The sequence below is a fragment of the Mustela nigripes genome, chromosome 5, assembly GCF_022355385.1.
Source record: "Mustela nigripes isolate SB6536 chromosome 5, MUSNIG.SB6536, whole genome shotgun sequence".
In the NCBI taxonomy this organism is placed as follows: Eukaryota; Metazoa; Chordata; class Mammalia; order Carnivora; family Mustelidae; genus Mustela; species Mustela nigripes.
In genome coordinates, this window is record NC_081561.1 from 144,748,938 (window position 1) to 144,765,954 (window position 17,017).

Sequence of the window (17,017 nt, forward strand, 5' to 3'; positions counted from 1 at the left end):
AAGTCATACATCCTGAAATGTCTCTCCAAATAATAATATTTACCTTATCTCATTGAATAGCATGTCAACTATAAATCTGACCTTGCAGTAGCTCAGTGCCAGTCAGAAATTCAAAGTCCTTTATAATGTTTGTTCTTACCTTAGTATCTGCTCTCAGTGTAATATGCAACTTTCTTTCTGCTACAAAGCTTTGTCACGTTAATTAAGTTGAAATAAGAATATGGAAAGACTTTACGTTCCCTCGTTATTCACTAAAGAGGGCGGGCAGGTTCATCACCAGATCTCAAAACACAGTTGACACAACTGTGCTTATTGATGCTAAAAGAGATATTAGTTTGCTCACTGAAATGCATCTCCCGCCAGAGGTCAGGGTCAAGGTTATTGGCATGGTTGATGAGGACGCTCATGTTGCACCTGTCTACACTGTCTCTCGCCTGAAGATAAATAGCAGACTTCAGTTTCCAAAATAAGAGTGTTGTTCTGTATGACCTCGTTTGTACAAATCCGGCTTGAAGGGCTCCCCAAAGTCTTGACCGAAGGCCATGGTCAGTGAGGGCCAGACCGAAGCGCTCCAGGTGGCGCCAGTGACAAGCCTCGTTAGTAACTGAGTTGGTCTTTCCAAGGACGACCTAGGAAGCAAACCAACGGGTGGGCGTGGGCGGCTGAATGGGTGTTTGGAAAATCATAAGGGAAGGTTGTAAAGAAAGCTTTTTAGAAACGGAATCACCGCAAATGCTCTTCCTTCTGGAGGTGATAATCACTTTCTCTAAGTAACTTAATGATTATGTGATTCCCTCTAAAATCCACAGATTTCCTCTGCGATCCCTCAGAATCTTTCAGTTCCCAGGGTACTACTGCCTCCGGGCACCTTTAGAAGTCACAGCAAGTTCTTCCGGCCATCCTGTTGCCCCCTGAAACAGCGTCTATTGAATCAGTCCAAAAGAAATGATGCCAGAATGTCTTGTGCCCTAGGAAATCTAACTGGAGAGATCTTGCCACTCCCTGGCTTCCCAGGATATTAGGAGACTTTGTTTCTCTTATAAAAACTACCCAGTAGATAAACCGGCTAAAGAACAAATCATTCTCATAGGAAGGGAAAAGGAAAAAAAAAATGAAACCCACATAGGAAAAAAAAAAAAAGTTAAAGAAAAAATGTTAGCCCTCCTAAGTAGTGGGAAGAACGTTAAATTAACTGAAGTAACCTTGAGTAAGGTTTGGCAGACAGAGTCAGGAAACAGGATTTTCATGCTAGCACCCAGGGCTGTGGGGAACAGTAAACTCAGAGGTTGCCTATAACATTATACATTGGAATAAACTTCTTGAAAATCAGTATATATAAACCAACAACTGCAAAAAAGAACTGTGAAGCAGTAACCCAGCTTCTGAGGGTTGGTTCCAGGAAACAACAGAATTAAGAAAGAGACAGTGCACACCAAGACGTGTATTTATTGCATCGTTCTCAAAAATTGTGACAGTCAGAAAGTAGACAGTGTCCCTAACTAGAGGAAGACCGCTACATAATTCACACTCCCGCAGCCCGTAGCCGGTATATCGTCATTAAAAGTTACAGTTCTGTGTAATGTGTATCCATGTTGACAGGGACGACCGCGATAACTTGGTGGAACCGTGCACAATGGTGACAATGTCTTCCAACCTCAAGGCCTTTCTCTGCGTCCGCGCTTGGGTACAGGCCGTCCTTCCCGGGCTGCTTGTTACAAGCCCGTTTCTTCCCAGCGTTCGGGTCTCAACTTCAGTGTCACTTTCTCAGGAAACCTTCCTGGTCATCTGCCCAGGAAGCATCTTCCATTGCTCGCTCGAACTTCTCACTCTGGGAAATGCTGTCGGTCCATCCTGGGGTCCTGGGCGAACGTTCTGCCTCTTCCCCTGGGATGCGAGCTCGCGTGTCACTAACCGTGTTCTCCACTCACCTTCAGCTACTACGGCCCTGCAGGGTGTGTTTTCTTGAAGTCGCAGAACTTGGAAACCTGCCTCTGAGTTTAAATTAGAACCTGGCACCCGACGTCCACTGTGGGCTCACCGCCTCCTTCCTCTCGGCCTCCCGGGGGGCAGCCAGTTTGCAGACGGGGCTCCGAGCGCGTGAAGTAGAGTGTGAGCGACCAGCAGCTGCTCTTGCCCACCTCAGGGGCTCTGGCTGCTCCCACAGGCACGGCCCCCACACACAGCCCCAGCCCGCGGACATGGCAGGGGTAGCCAGCCTTACGAGTCCCCCTGCCCTCAGTGGAGGCCAGCCTAAGCAGAAGGAGGGCAGGGAACGAGTTTGGTGTCTTCCACTTCTTGGTGTCTTCCACTTCTTGCCTACCTGAGAACCCCTTGACTCCTGAAATCCCTACCACTGAAGCTGCTTCTTTGAGCCAAATGTCTCTATAAAAATGTATAGAACCAAGATACAAGGACCCACCATCACCTGGCAGATGTCTTAAGACCAAGAGCATAGGTCTTGTCTAGAGAAGCCTAGAGAGGGGCAGTGCTCCTTAATGGGCAGTATTTCCAAGATTTTCATTTCCATTAAATGGAATGACTTACTTAGAGGCCTTGGGTGGCGAAGGACGGAAGGAAAACAGAGCCCCGGTGGGAGGGCCCTGGCGTGAAGGAGGTTAAGAAATCAGTTGAGCCCTGGGTCCCGGTCTCTCCCTCCACCTCCTGGAGGTGTGTCATCTTTTGCCATCTGTGCTTTTTTGCCAAGGACATGTGCCCCGTTTTCCCAGAAGCTCTGAGTCTAGGGCACTAAGGTCAAATTTGGGAGCCTGGCCAGGGATAGGAGCCATGAGGTCCACCACCACCATCCCAAGGGACCCAGGGCCCTTGAGAAGTCTACAAGAGGAGAGAGAGCTTTTTTGGCCAAAATAGTACCCCCTGTGGTGATGGTGGTAGATGCGGTGATTTTAGCTAAAATAAGAAACAGGAGAGATGTGGTCCTGAAGCCCCGTGTCGGTCAGCAGCCTCCTGTGGGGAGGAGCTCTGAGCCCGCACGCTGGTTCATCTCTTCCCTTGGTCTCACTGTCCCTTTGCCGGCATAACTTTCTCCGTGTGGTCAGCAATAGGCAAGGACCCCTTCTCGCTCCACCACCCCCAACACCACCCCCGCAACAGCTACGAGCTGGATATAAAATGGCAATCTTAACACATTGTTATTAGTACATATTAAGTGCCAGTTAGTACCTCAAAACACAAAATAAGGAAATCCAGATATATATTATTTTGCAAATATTAAGTCCCATGGTAATGCTACCTAATTACGACCTAACTGTGGCTCCGGGCACAAGCATCAGGTTTGCATTCAAAAGCAAAACCCACTTTGTCCTGTGGATTTCTAGGACTGCACCTGGCGCAGTCAGCCAGCGGTCTAGGAAACTGGCTCATCATGCACGGTGCCCCCGAAATTCGGCAAATCAGGAATTCACCGACGGGAAACAGAAATAAACGGGGCGACCGGTGCTCAGAGAGTCAAGCCTGACGCGCTTTGCAGTAACCCGTCTCTCCCCCACTCCCTCCGGTCCCAGCAGATCGGACCGTCCCCAAAGGACGACAGGGCTTCGGAAACTCTGGGGGATACCCTTACGCCATATATGGCTTAAAAAATCCCACAACCCAGTGTCTCGATAGAGCCCAAGCAGGGTCTGAGGACCCGGTCTAGACTAGAGGGACAAGCGACTCCTGCGTAGGAGCACCGGCCAGGGCTCCGTGGCACCGCGAGCGAGTCGGGGGACAGTGAACTTGTGCTTCTGCGCGACTTGAAGATTAGGGCGCTCAGGTCGGCGCCTTCTCGGAAGCCGTAGAGTGAACCCGTTGTAGAAACGATAGAGCAGAAAGCTCCCTCCAAGCTGTTCCGTGGGCTGTCCCTCCTGTCACCGCAGAGGAGAGTTACATTCCGGCCAGCCCGCTGGCCAAATTATGACCGACGTGCTCATGGCTGCGGCGGTAACAATCGTAGAGATGTGTCGGCGGCCTGCTGAGGTCATAAGGACGGAGCGCAGAGCCTCTCATTTTGTCCACGCTCCGGCCCTCCCGGGCGAGTATTACAGCGGCTTCGATCGGAGTTGGAGCCCCAGGTTCAAGGTCCCCCGGAGCCGGGATGCAGCCAGCCTGGGCCTGTTCCACCGCCCGCTGGCCTCAACCCCTCGGGGAGACCGTTCGTTCTGTCTAGACTCACCTCCTCTTAAAATCCTGATTCGGAGGAAAGCGATTGTGTGCCCTAAGCTGAGGCATCTTCCATCGATAAAAGCTTAACTCAGGCAAATACACATTCCTCGTTGGAAAGTACCAGAAGTCAGCGTATTTGGCCACCGGCGTTTCCAGCAAGCTTTGGTTTCACGTCTCACACAAACCTGCCGCCGCCGCCGCCACGCCAGACTAAATGGCCACATCTTCTTCATTCCCCACCCCACACACAATTTAGATATATTTTTAAAAACTACTTTGATTGGACTTGAGCAAAACCTTAAACATTTGTAAGAATTTTGTTAGGCAAGTGCCAGTATTTTCAGATGACGTTCCGCGCCAGCACGCTTGGTGGCAAAGTGGGTGTCTCTTGCCACATTTCACTCACCAGTGGAGAGGTTGATAAAAGTTGATAGTTAGAGCTTTGGAAGATATTGCAAGGTTATTTTAAACCGAGACACCCGTAAAAGGCTTGACGGTTTTCACGGTGGTCGCTAGCAGCAGCCACTCAATCTGCTCAGCCCTGGAGACTGCTCCGATCTGTTCATTTAATATATTATTTTTGCATTAGTCGAGCTCATTTGATGAGAAACGTTCCCACTCTGTAAAATTTCCAGCTAATGGCTTGGAAATCTACTTGAATTTTGCGCCCAATAATTCATTTCAGAATTTCCAAGGAGGAGATAGTGAAGGCAAGCCGAGATAAACCCCAGATCAGCAGGAGAACATCTGATCGACGTGTGTTTTCACTGTAAGCATCATTAGTGAGCTGATCTCCTTAATTATTTTCTGCAGTAGGACAAAAAGTACATCAAGGCCATGGAGGCCTTTTACTTCGTGGCTCCCTGCCCACTGTGCAGGCGGTTCCTCTAAAACGTTCTAACCAAACTTTGTCATGCTGCTGATGTCTAGCCTGGTCCTGCACAGGTTGAGTTCCAAACTCATTACGTAGATGAAAGTTCCAACAAAGATAATTTGGGGAATGTATCTCCCCATAGTTTACTGCGTCTGCTGGTAACATTTGGTAGAGGTTTGAAATTTCTCTTTTCATTTTTTTGCCTCAATTAAAAAAAAAAATTAGAGCTGAAAGTGGGTTGTATCATTAATGTTTCCTGCTAATGGAAAACCATAATAACAGCTGTCATTTTGGCTCACTTTAAAAAATTTTTAGTATCAGTCTAAAAGTAGTAAAATTATTTCCAATAGGTTTGCCTCACTCCTAAAAGCAGCAATCAATATTTTTTTTCCAATTAAAATCATGTATTTGGTTATCTCTGGGGCTGGTTAGAAATTACTGTGTGGACATAAGAAATTATATTAAACAAAATTTAGATATTAAATGAAAACACTATAAAAAGTTGGCATTTTCTTCATCTTGGAACAAATGTTGCTAATAAAGTGAATGGAATAATCTAATCAGATTTTTCATTTTGGAAAAAAAGTTTTATCTTCTCAAATTTGAGGGCGATCCAGGTAAACCCCACTTTAGACCCAGGAAGATTTTGGAAAACAGATGAAGCTACCTAGCTACAGACACCCTCCATGCACCTAAACACATTCGCTCAGACTTGTCCAAATTCACATAAATGCCCTTTTCATGGCTAGGAACTCACAAGCATGTACACAGTGGACAAGAATAAGCATTAGGCAAACTGTTGGCACTCCACTTGGCATATAGTTTATTTAGAACGGAATTTGCTTATGTTGAATCTGGCTTGGGTAAACCCACGTAGTAATTTATTCATTCATACCTTCCCTTTACAAATGTTCAGGTTGCATTTGATTCCCATGAGCAAGGTTTACACTGTAAGTAGTATGATCCTGTCCTTCAAGAGGTGGTAAAATGTAGGAAGACTAAGCAAGCATCAAACACTTCCTAGGGGGTTCCAGAGTGACACGGAAATAAGGAACGTGAATGGATTGCCGGCTATAGCCCTAGGAATTCAAAAGAAGGAAAGATGACTTGGAGGCAACTTCACAGAGGAAGTCAGTCAGAGCGAGCCTTAGAAAGGGTAAGGTCGGACGTACCAAGAAGGAGAGGGGAGCACACTGTTATGGGGAATTTCAAAGGCAGAAGTGAAAATTGCTCACTTTGGGGTTAGGAAGAAATCAGGTCTGCGTGGAGCAGGAGGACTTGGTGGGAAGGAGCAAAGTAGGAGACTGACCTCATGAGGAAGAGCAGAGTCTAGAGGGCTCCGATGACTGGGAACTGGAATTTGACAGACAACACCATGTGGGCATAGATGTTGCCTGTGGTCAGGAGAGAAGGCCATTAGGAAGTTAATCTGCAGGCCAAGTAAGCAAGGAAGGGGAGGCCACGAAGACGGGAGGGCAGAATAGAGGGCTAGATACGCCCCAGGGTGGCCCGGGATTATGGCACAGACCCACCGTGCACCGCACGTCACCAGCTGAATACGGCAAAGGGAGGAGTCGAAGACGGCGCTAAGACTGGGGCTTGCGAGGCTAATGGAGGCAGCACTCACCTCGTGGGCCCGTTTGAGAACCTCCACACAGCCCTGGATTCCATCAATGACTATTCCAGAGTCCCACGGAACAGTGTACTGAAGGAGCACTTCAGGGACGATGGGGACCTTTGTTCCATAATTTCCCCAACTTCTGTGGCTTTGGGTTTGCTTTTTTTGCTTTTAAAGATATAGAAAGATAGCTACAAGATTTCTCCTGTTTACCTCTTCACTCCCCCTCTCCCTTCTTTTAAAAATATTTGATTTATTTATTTGACAGAGAGAGAGAGAGAGAGAGAGAGAGAGCACACACAAGCAGGGGGAAGGGCAGGCAGAGGGAGGGAAGAAGCGGACTCCCCGCTGAGCAGGGAGCCCAGTGAGGGGCTGGAGCCCTGGACCCTGGGATCACGACCTGAGCCGAAGAAAGACGTTTAACTGACTTAGCCACCCAGACGCCCTAAGAGAGGTTATTTTGGGGGTCTAGGAACGCTCGATAATTCTTCCATATAAATTAAAGGTAATTGCTTCTTCGATAAATGCCACTTTGGCTTACAAAAGGTTTTATAGAAATGCTTTACTTTGAAAGAGCAGGGAAAACCAGTAAATCACAAATGCTCCTAAAGATGGGGGTATGGAATGTGAAATTAACCCTAGAATTTCGCTCCTTTACTCACGTATTGTATGGCACTGAAAAAATAAAAAAGCCCTTCAAATCGACCAGCGCTGATTGTTGTCTTTCTGCACACCCTGTGAAGGATGTCATTATTTCAAGCACTTATGATGTAGTAAAGATAGCGTAACAGTGCGTGTCGTGAAAAGGAGGCTGAGATGAGCAGGTGCCGCCCTGTGAGGCACGATCGTGTGGATGGCACAGGTCCAGTGCTTGCCCCCGCCCAGCACTGATTCCCCTAGACCCTCTCCCCCAGTGGCATTCCTCCTCTACGGGCTTGAAATTCTTCTACAGCTAGAAAGGTGGCGTTTCTGCTGCCTTGCGCCTTCCCTGTGTTGACAGAGGCTGCTGACGTCTCTCTTTCTGGATCTTCTATCCCCCTTCAGGGACACCTGCCGCGATTTCTCGATCACCCACGGTTTCCGTTGCTCTGTTGACCTATTTCACTTCCCTAAGCGGAGTTTGCTTGCCTAGGGAGGGATGCCAGCAACAGTAGCCAGCTCACTGGGCTAGTCTTTGCTACGTTCGCTTTGCTGTTATTACGATGCCACCGCGAGATAGGCCCGCGAGAAACAGATTCAGGACAGAACTGGACAGAGAACTCTCTGCCCCTTTTAGACGCAGTCGCTCATTAAATGCTGTGGGCCAACAAAAAGAGAGATGCGCTTTCACTTCAAAAGCTTGAATCCAGTTAAATTCAATGGCCACTGAACCTATTGTTACAATTATCCTGTAGAGAGATAAATTAGTCAACCCCCCTACTTTTTTCAGTATAACTTCCAGATAAAAATGGTCATTATTCAGAGATGGACCTAACTTGCTTTTTTGTAACCTTGACCAGATCATTATCAATTGAATACGTTAAAAATCCACATTTGGTCTTTATTGTAAGAAGTCGGAATCTATATGGACTTATTGAAATAGCAGAATGGAATAACTTTTCACAGCGTGTCAACAAGTAATTTGACTTTTTGACAGTGTTTTATTTCTTTTTGCCTGAAAGAGTGCTTTTGCTTCCAAATTATATAAACCATTAGGCCTTTCAGGTTTTCTTAGAATTTGATCTGAATGCTGAGTTTGATGCTTGGAGATTTGCGACTTACTTTGTAGAATTATACATTTGCTTTATCAACTTTTCGGTTGAAATATAATGCATCTCTTGAAGAACCACCATTTCCAAAAAGCATGTTCCAAAGTTATATTGTGATCTTACAACATAATGTTAGGATGGTAGCAACCAGAGATCACCCGAAGTTCAGTCCCTTCTTTGCACAGGGGAGGGAACTGAGATTCGGAGGAATTAAGCAACCTGTCCATACTGAGACATCTAGTAAGTTATTGAACACTGAAGCTACTAAGTTGTTGAAAAGCTGTATTACAAGTCATTTGCCTTGACATCCAATGTTATTTTTACTATGCCAGTACATTCTAATGTCATCAGTGTTAATATTTATAGAGAAATAAATCTAATTTGCAGTTAGTGGATGGTAATTGTTTAGAAATTTTCATTGTCTCTCTGAAGGGGAATTTTAATATTTAATAGACAATTGGGCCAAGATCCATGATATCTTCAATTTCACAAGTGATCGGTGGCCCCATTCAGAAGATGAAAACCCTTCCTTGAGCTTTTGAAACCGTGTTGGCTTAGTAGACTCTTGCTTTAGTCACCCAGCCCCTGTGTCAAAAAGAGAGGAAGAGAGAGAGACATCCAGCTGGGAATCGAGGTCTTGCTTCAAAGCTTTTATCTTCAGAGGAAAGAAATCTTGTGAATTTCATTACTGTCAACAAGATCTGAGAAGATTTGAAGTATTCAAGCCCTTGGGCATCTCCAGCATGCCAAACGCTATGGTTATTATAAGTTATTGGTTGCAAAAGCATTGCAACTTTCATTCACACCCCCCATGAATGAAGACTTTGGAAATATCCATTGTACAGTCAGACTTCGGGGTATGTTGAAAACCATTACTTTCTAAGAAGATAAGAAGTCAACCAGGAAACGGTGACTAAGCTTAAGCCAAAACGGGGAAACACCTGGAATTCTGAACGGGGTGAAGGAATAAAAAGATCAGTCCCCTCCAAGTACCACAGCAAAGCTAAGAAAGAAAACAAAAGAAGCATTGGCTGAGGATTCTAAAAGCAGACAACCCTCAAAACATCTCCCCCAAAGTGTCCGTCTCTCAGCGTAGAAAAATGAGTCGTGTTCCAGGACTTTCTTTCCCTCTTCCCTTTCCCCTCTGTTGCCTCCCCTCCAAAAAGGACCAGACTGGAATTCACAATTGTTTCCACTCTACTTTTCCAACCTTAACGCGAGAAAACCCTTTGATTCCAAAACAAGGAACAATTTCTCTAGAGTCAGTTGGGTCCAAGCTAACCCCAAATAAAGGGATATTTCTGGAAAAACAAATATTGACGATTGAAGCTGGGTCTTGAAAGTAAACATTTCTTAAAAAGTAAAATATATCTTCTGTTTCTCTTTTCCTCCTTTCTTAAATTAAAAAGAAAAAATTCAAAATGCTTTAGAAAAACCATTTCATCAATATTATGAGATATAATTTCAATGACTTCTCTTTTTCAATGGTAAGAGTTATCTTTCGGAAAATGTTAGTTTTATTCGACCGAAGCTGACATCTGCTTAAACACCAGTTAAGTGCGCCCAGGGAATCTCTGCTTGGTCATCTCAAGCTTGTAACTGCTAAATCCATGACACCCAAAGGAAAAATTTGTTCAGAATCATCCAACAGAAAATCTGTGATCAAGAAGGATCTTGTAATAATAATAATAATAATAGTAATAATAATAATAATAATATTTGCGGTAGGTCCCACCTGCACATCCCTGCCAAGACCTGAACCCAGGCCCCAAGGGCTCACTTTCTTTCTCCACAGGGATGACATCACTGACACGCAGCCCGGAAGGAATGCAGCTTTAGCTCTGACCGAGGCCGTCAGAAGGTACAGGTTCTGACAAGTAGAACTTACTGCAGGTCTTTAGAGCCCTTGAAATATTTTAGCACAGCATTGAGAAACCAAAAAGTGCCTTTTCTGGTCCAGAAAGAAACGCTTTGGTTTCTTCTGGTAGCACTCTTTTTTTTTTTTTTTTTTTTTTTTTTTTTTTAATTTCACTCTCTTACTTTGGGGATGTCAGCCATCCCCATTGGGTCACATACCACAGGACCAGAGTCCTTGCTACCCGCTCAAGCTCGCCAACCACTTCACCTGGGGAAACGGTGCAACAGATGTGCTGTCTGTAAGTCATTTCACATCAAAGGATGCTCTCATACTGAGAACCGCTTCGGGCTGGACTTGGTCTGGATACACGTTCAAATACCGTGTCTGCAAAGTGACCAGACTTCACAACGCATGAGACCCCCACACACGAATGGCCAGAGAAACCACGGGAGGCCAAAAGAGGGTACAGCCAAACCATGATGGGTCAGGAGCAATTCCTTTCGAAGCCCTGGTTTTATGGCTGCAGTTTCGCCCGAGGTACACTGTGAGCATGGGTCTGCCTGGCTCACTGTCCGGTGCTCCCACAGGTGCTGTGAAGGAGGCTCTGTCGGGTGAACCGTCTTTTCATCTGAGAAATGGGCTATTTCCCCGGTTGTTCAAGGTGCTGTTGTACACGGGGGAGCCGACATGAGCCACTGTGGTTGCCGAGCACGGGGAGCTAACATCATAAAGTCGCAGCTTTTAAAGTCAGTAGTGAGCATCAAGTGACCAGAGCCCGGACAGCATTTGAACCCCCTCATCGTTTCTAGACCCATGCAGGTGCTTTGTAACCAAGTTTCCCAAGCCGGTATTTTTTCTCCGAGGGTGTGGTTCATTGGCTTTTAAAAGCACTTAGGTCTTTCCCACAGGGGTGGGGGGTCCCGCCCAGCCCTCCGGGGAGCAAGGACCACTCCAGCCAGGACATCCCCCAAACCCACAGAAGCATTTCCCTTCTGGAAATTGGGCCTGTCCATCTTCTTAGTCACACCCAGAAAGTACAGGCTGAGTTTAAAAATGATTTCATCTGTTGGTTCACGTAATAGTTCAGGCACGTGGACTAAGCCACCCCAGGTAGGCAGTTACAAGTTTTATATTTCCGATGCCTTAAATAGTGCTTTCCCTTCCAAATAACACCTTTGTGTAGTACCGTTCCCATGAGAGTATCTACACATTTAACACTTAAAGAGTATTTACCGAAAAGCGTTCAAGTCAGAAAAATCCAAATGTGAATGTATCTACTTGAGCCTCGCTGTGTCCGTCCACGCGTCTGAGATAGAAGTCTGGGGCACCTGCTGGAAACACACAGATAAGGGTGCTCTCGGGACACAGGTCACCGAGATAAGCCAAGCAGCGAGGGGGATGCCCGCGGCCCTGAGGGTCCTTGAGGCGAGGGTGCGTGATCCTGTATGGCCTTCCATGGTGGGTGGGTGTGATCAGAGCATTCTACAAGGCGGCACTCAGTCAGAGGTTCCCCAGGAAGGTGATAAGCCCTAATTTTCCTGGATCTCATTACTCAGCGGTGCCCAACAGAGTGCCTGGTCTGCAGAGGGCCTCACATCGTAACAGCTCTCGGGAGGGCCGGGGCCAAAGGCACCCACAGTGGGACCAAAAAATTCTGTCACCACCAACTGCAGCGCTGACGTGGGAAGCCCTTGCTCTGGCCGCTGAAAGTGTCCCCTTTTTTCTGGCTTTGCTTCTCCTGCCTTTTCCCCTCCTTCCTGTAATCACATTAACTGAAGGAAAAGAATGCAGCTTCTACATGGTTTAGAAATCGCGAAAGTGCTAAGAGAATATCTCACCAAATTCTACGTGATATGTATCTGTTGCTGGCCCGTGTCCACTACACACAGATATTTGTGTGAAATGCAGATGTGTCTCATGTAGCATCCCTTTGAGGTGGCCCTTGGTGGCGAGGTGTGATTCATAGTCACGTCTCAGAGCCGCTGAGTTCATCGCCAGGAGCAGGCTGGTGCCAGAAGCAAGGCTGGGATCCAGACATCCCGGCTCTGACCAGTATGGCGCCTGGAAGAGGAAGCATCTGGATCAGGGCGGTTTAAAGAGGGGTATATAGGAAGAAAGTATGCATGGGATAAAAACCGACTGCCTACACCATCGACCGTTCCAGCATGCAGAACAACAAATGCATTTACGAGGGTACTAAACAGGCACCACTTTCAACCACTACCTGTACACCTCCTGCATGAAGAATCTCCAAGAAGATTACTACACCCCTTGCTCTGCTCTGCTTGCCTATTACCCCTCTAGAAAAGCATTCTGGCTTAAACCTCTCTTACAGTCCCTATTTGTTTGGTTATAAATAAAACATATCTTTTGCATCGTCGACGTATCTTTCCAGCTGCTGGACATAAAACAGATTCCTAGCTTCCTAAATTGAAATGTCATCTTTCTAATCAGAACCGACGATTGTAAGTAACCATCTGGATTTTTTTTTTTTTAAGTGCCCTATTCTTACAAGTGAACCTTCCGACCGCATCACGCGTGTTGGAAATGGTGAGCTCCAGCTCCGATTCTCAAAGAAATGGCAACATAACTGCTTGGGAAGGGAGAGCACATCGCTCACCTGCCTCTCAACATGGTTTGAGGCTAAATTGTGCCCTGTCATCGCTAAAGCATGCCAAATAAGGATGTGTTCCTTTTTGGTCTTTTTTTCTGCCCCAGTGATATACGTTCTGCCAACCACAAAATATGCCAACTCCAACTCACTTTTTGAATAAGCAACTTCTGTTCTGTTCTGTTCTGTTCTCTTTTATCATTGGGTTTATACGCTGTTGAGAAACAAAAAAGCTACATAGTTTACTTACTCCTACAGTTAAATATTTTTTAAAAAGCAAGAATAGGTTATTATTGAAATAAAGTGTTGCTTGTCACTGTAGCCTTCTGGAAGTCAGTGGGAAAAACAGGGTGTGTTAAGCTTTCCATTGTGTGCAGACTTTCCAGCCCCTCTGCCTCCACCAGGAAAATATGTGTCCCGTGATCTATTTAGTTCTTGACCTTTTGACTAATATGCCAACAAAAGATGCCATTTATTAGTGATTGATTTACGTATCTTTGCATAAGGAACGAGATCGAGGCTGTCACCACTCAGCACCATCACCGATGACATTTGCCATGTGCCCTCTAGATATTTGCGCTATGGGCTTGGCTGTCCCGTGCAAGCAAAGCTCATGCAACCTTCCCTCTAAGTCCACGTCTTTCATGACCAGGAGAAGTCTATCAGGAATGCCATCCTGGAAAAAGAGGCACAGAAAGATCAGTCAAAGATCCCTGCTGGATACGCTTGCCCATTCCAATTGGAATCTTGGGAAGCAGAAGCTGTTCCCAACAGATACCTTCTATGATATCCATCGCACTTGCCACACATGATCTGTCTCTGTCCCTCCTGCCCCCTTTTCTGACTCTCTTGCCCTGCCTTCTTTTGGACTTTCTTTCTTAAGATCTTTTCTTGACACCTGTAACAAAGATCAATGACCCCCTCCGACACATACACATACACACCCGCGCGCACGCGTCCTTCTCTCTTAATTCAACCTAAAGACTTTCTCTTTTTGGAAAGTTCCCCCAAATAGATTAATATCACGCTGTCCTCCCTAGTGGGCGCTTCTGACTGCAAGGACTCTCTCCTCCCACCGCCATGTGGATCTAGAGGAAAAAATAAGCCTGTTACTCTGTGCGTTTGTCTACATTTTTGTTTTCTAAAAAGTTTATCTTTTGCTCAAAAATAATGAGGTAAAAATCTTTCTTCAAACATCTTATCTCTTGCTTATTCTACAGTAACTCATATTTAGTTCTTTAGGATGATCAACTACTCTGTACATCAAACTCACTTAAATTGAGCTTTCCGTGTGATCACAGAAGTGCTTGCATCGTGAGCAAGGGGAGCCCGTCTAACTGAGGCGCCCTGGGTGGCTCGGTTGTCTAACTGGCCGACTCTCGGCTTTGGCTCAGGTCATGATCTCGGGGTCATAAGATTGAGCCCTGCATCAGGCTCTGTGCTGGGCATGGTATTTGCTTAAGATTCTCTTTCTCCATCTTCCTCTGTCCCTGCCCCCGCTTCACACTCTCTCTCATGCACCTGCGCTCTCACTCTCTCTAAAAAAAAAAAAAGAAAGAAAGAAAGAAAGAAAGAGGAAAGAAAAGAAAACCCTACCTAATGACAATGGCTTTGCATTATAAGGCTATTTGTTATGAAAAATTGATATATACCATAACTTTATGACTCATAATCTCACTTTGAAAATCAGTAATATTTCTGCCTGCCTTCACCCCCACTGAAAGAAACTAACCAGGAAAGCGATTCCTTTTCCTTATGCTATAGAAGACAGTGATATTTCTCTAATGGGTTTCTGGAAAAATCCAGCAAAAGAGCTGCTTATCTCTGCTGTATGGGGTTGCACTTGTTCCTTTTAATACTGGTCTAAACCATTGCTCGGTCCTTTCGTACATGTCCAAAATAACTGAGGAGAAAAGTTTGAAAAACCATTTTTCCCTCTATAATTTTCTCATTCAAGCAAAATCAACATATTGGAGCCATACTTGAGATGTGGATAGAATGAGGACTTTTGTCTGCAGCTCCTGCCCAAGCGGGTCCGCAGCCGGTCACTTCAGCAGAGATAAGAGGGGGTGACGTCAGCAACTGAGCAGCGGTGTGACCATGCCCTGCTTCCTGGGAGCACAGGGCGGTGGAAGCCCTAGAAACGTGTGCAAAGTGCATCATGACGTGTGTGTCAGAGAGAGCTATTGGGGGAACCCTCGCGGGATCTCTACCCTCTGGATGGAAGCCAAGGGTCTCCGTTCTAGTTAGACCCCCTCACCCCTGGGTAATTCCTGCAGACATCGTACAGGTTGGGTGCAATCAGGTACTTCTCCTCCAAATGGTTTGAGATGGAGTTTGCCTCCTCAGGCTCCCAAGGCCAGTGAAGGCCCCATCCCGGGAACCCCTTCCCGTGTAGAAGCTGGCGGGGAGCTGCAGAGGGCCCTTCAAGGTTCTGCAAGGCCCGGCCTTGGCTGGTCCCTGGGAAACCGTCGGATAGCTCCAGCAGGAAAAGCAGTTTCCTCCTAGCCGCGCCCCCAGCCCCCACATCTGGGTGATGGAAATCACTGCAGATGACTGCGCGCTTGGAAGAGAGACAGATGCCACAGCACCAAAGACGTGGGGGCGGGCTCAGCCTCTCCTTCCCAGGTGTATCCGTTCAAACCCCTAACCCGAAGAGAGTGTTCATTTCTGGGACTTTGAAGAACTCAGGATCCAAGAGAACACTCTTCGTCACGGTCAGTCCTGAGATCTGTGGTTGGTCGTGTGCCTGTGATCACCCCACTTGGGGTTAGTCTGCTGTTCCCTTAGTTCAGAGGACTTTGCGTCGGCCGCAGTCTGGGGCTTTGCATGCTCGCGGAGCTGCTGTTTCCACTCCTAGAACTCCCCGGGACCACCTAGAAAATGTGACGCGCTTGCGTCCCCTCCCAAGCATTTGGAGAAAATGCCTAGACGGGAGTGTAGGGCGTCCTGGAGAGAACGGCGCAGTAACGGGGCTCTTTGTGTGTTTGAACCAGTGAACTCCGGAGACGGCATCGACTACAGCCAGCAGAAGCGGGAGAACATCGGCGACCTGATCCAGGAGACGCTGGAGGCCTTCGAGCGCTACGGCGGGGAGGACGCCTTCATCAACATCAAGTACATGGTCCCCACCTACGAGTCGTGCGTGCTCAACTAGCGGGCAGGCCCCTGCCGGCCCCTCCTGGCCCCTCCCGGCCCCTCCCGGCCCGCGCCCACAGCCCTCTCCACTGCTTTCGGCATCTCATTCCTGGTGACGTCTACAGCTTTCTCTTCTCCAGCTGCTAAAATAGTGGCTTCTGGACCATTGGACCGCTAGCCCTATTGAGAGCAAGGCTTTCCAATGCATAAATAGTGCCTGTTTCTTAGATTACAATAGTGTACTGTGCTTATTTGTTCTCCGAGAAGAATTGCTTCTTTATACGGCTCGGACAGAAGCAGGAGTCCGAGCAAAACCTTCAGTTGTATAGACAATAAAACTATGATTTTCATGCGCAATTCAGCAATTGCCGTTCTGTGTCTGCCTGCCCCGAGGGTGATGTCAGAGGTTGTAAGGGAAGAGTTTATGCTGACAGCTTAATAGGTGTTTGTCATGGAGGAGAAACCCGGGTTCTGCGGCCCCTCCCCAGCAGCTGGGCAGAGCTCCGCGCTTGGATGTTCAATAAAACCGTTGACTCTCCACTCCAGTTGCAGGACAGGGTTGTGGCCCCTTATGGGGCTCAACTACCAATGTAATGAATGCTCCTAGCCCACTGGTCATCTGGGCTTGTTGGGGGCTTTCCGGTGCACGTCTGGGGGAGACTGGAGGGTTGGGGGGTGTAAAATGCAACACAGCAAATGCGATAAAAATGCCAGCATGCAGGGCGCCTGCGTGGCTCAGTGGGTTAAAGCCTCTGCCTTCGGCTCAGGTCATGATCCCAGGCTCCTGGGATCAAGCCCCGCATCAGGCTCTCTGCTCAGCGGGGAGCCTACTTCCTCATCTCTCTCTGCCTGCCTCTCTGCCTACTTGTGATCTCTGTCAAATAAATAAAATCTTAAAAAAAAAAAAAAAAAAAAAAAGAGTGGGTATAAACTCACTAGCTCTAAAAAAAAAAAAAAGCCAGCGTGAATGCCTGACAAGATGTCACCCGGCTGTTTGCCTGGGGCTTTT

The 17,017-nt window shown here is 46.9% G+C and overlaps 1 protein-coding gene across 2 annotated transcripts in view; it reads left to right on the plus strand.

The window, feature by feature from the left end:
* Positions 1 to 16,548, plus strand: part of PACRG (parkin coregulated) — a 495,970-nt gene extending 479,422 nt beyond the window's left edge. For both annotated transcript variants that reach the window (XM_059401397.1, XM_059401396.1), the window contains one exon: positions 15,867 to 16,548. In XM_059401397.1, the coding sequence (XP_059257380.1) occupies positions 15,867 to 16,027 (161 nt within the window). In that variant the 3' untranslated portion in view covers positions 16,028 to 16,548. The remainder of the gene's footprint in view (positions 1 to 15,866) is intronic.
* Positions 16,549 to 17,017: the final 469 nt, after the last annotated feature.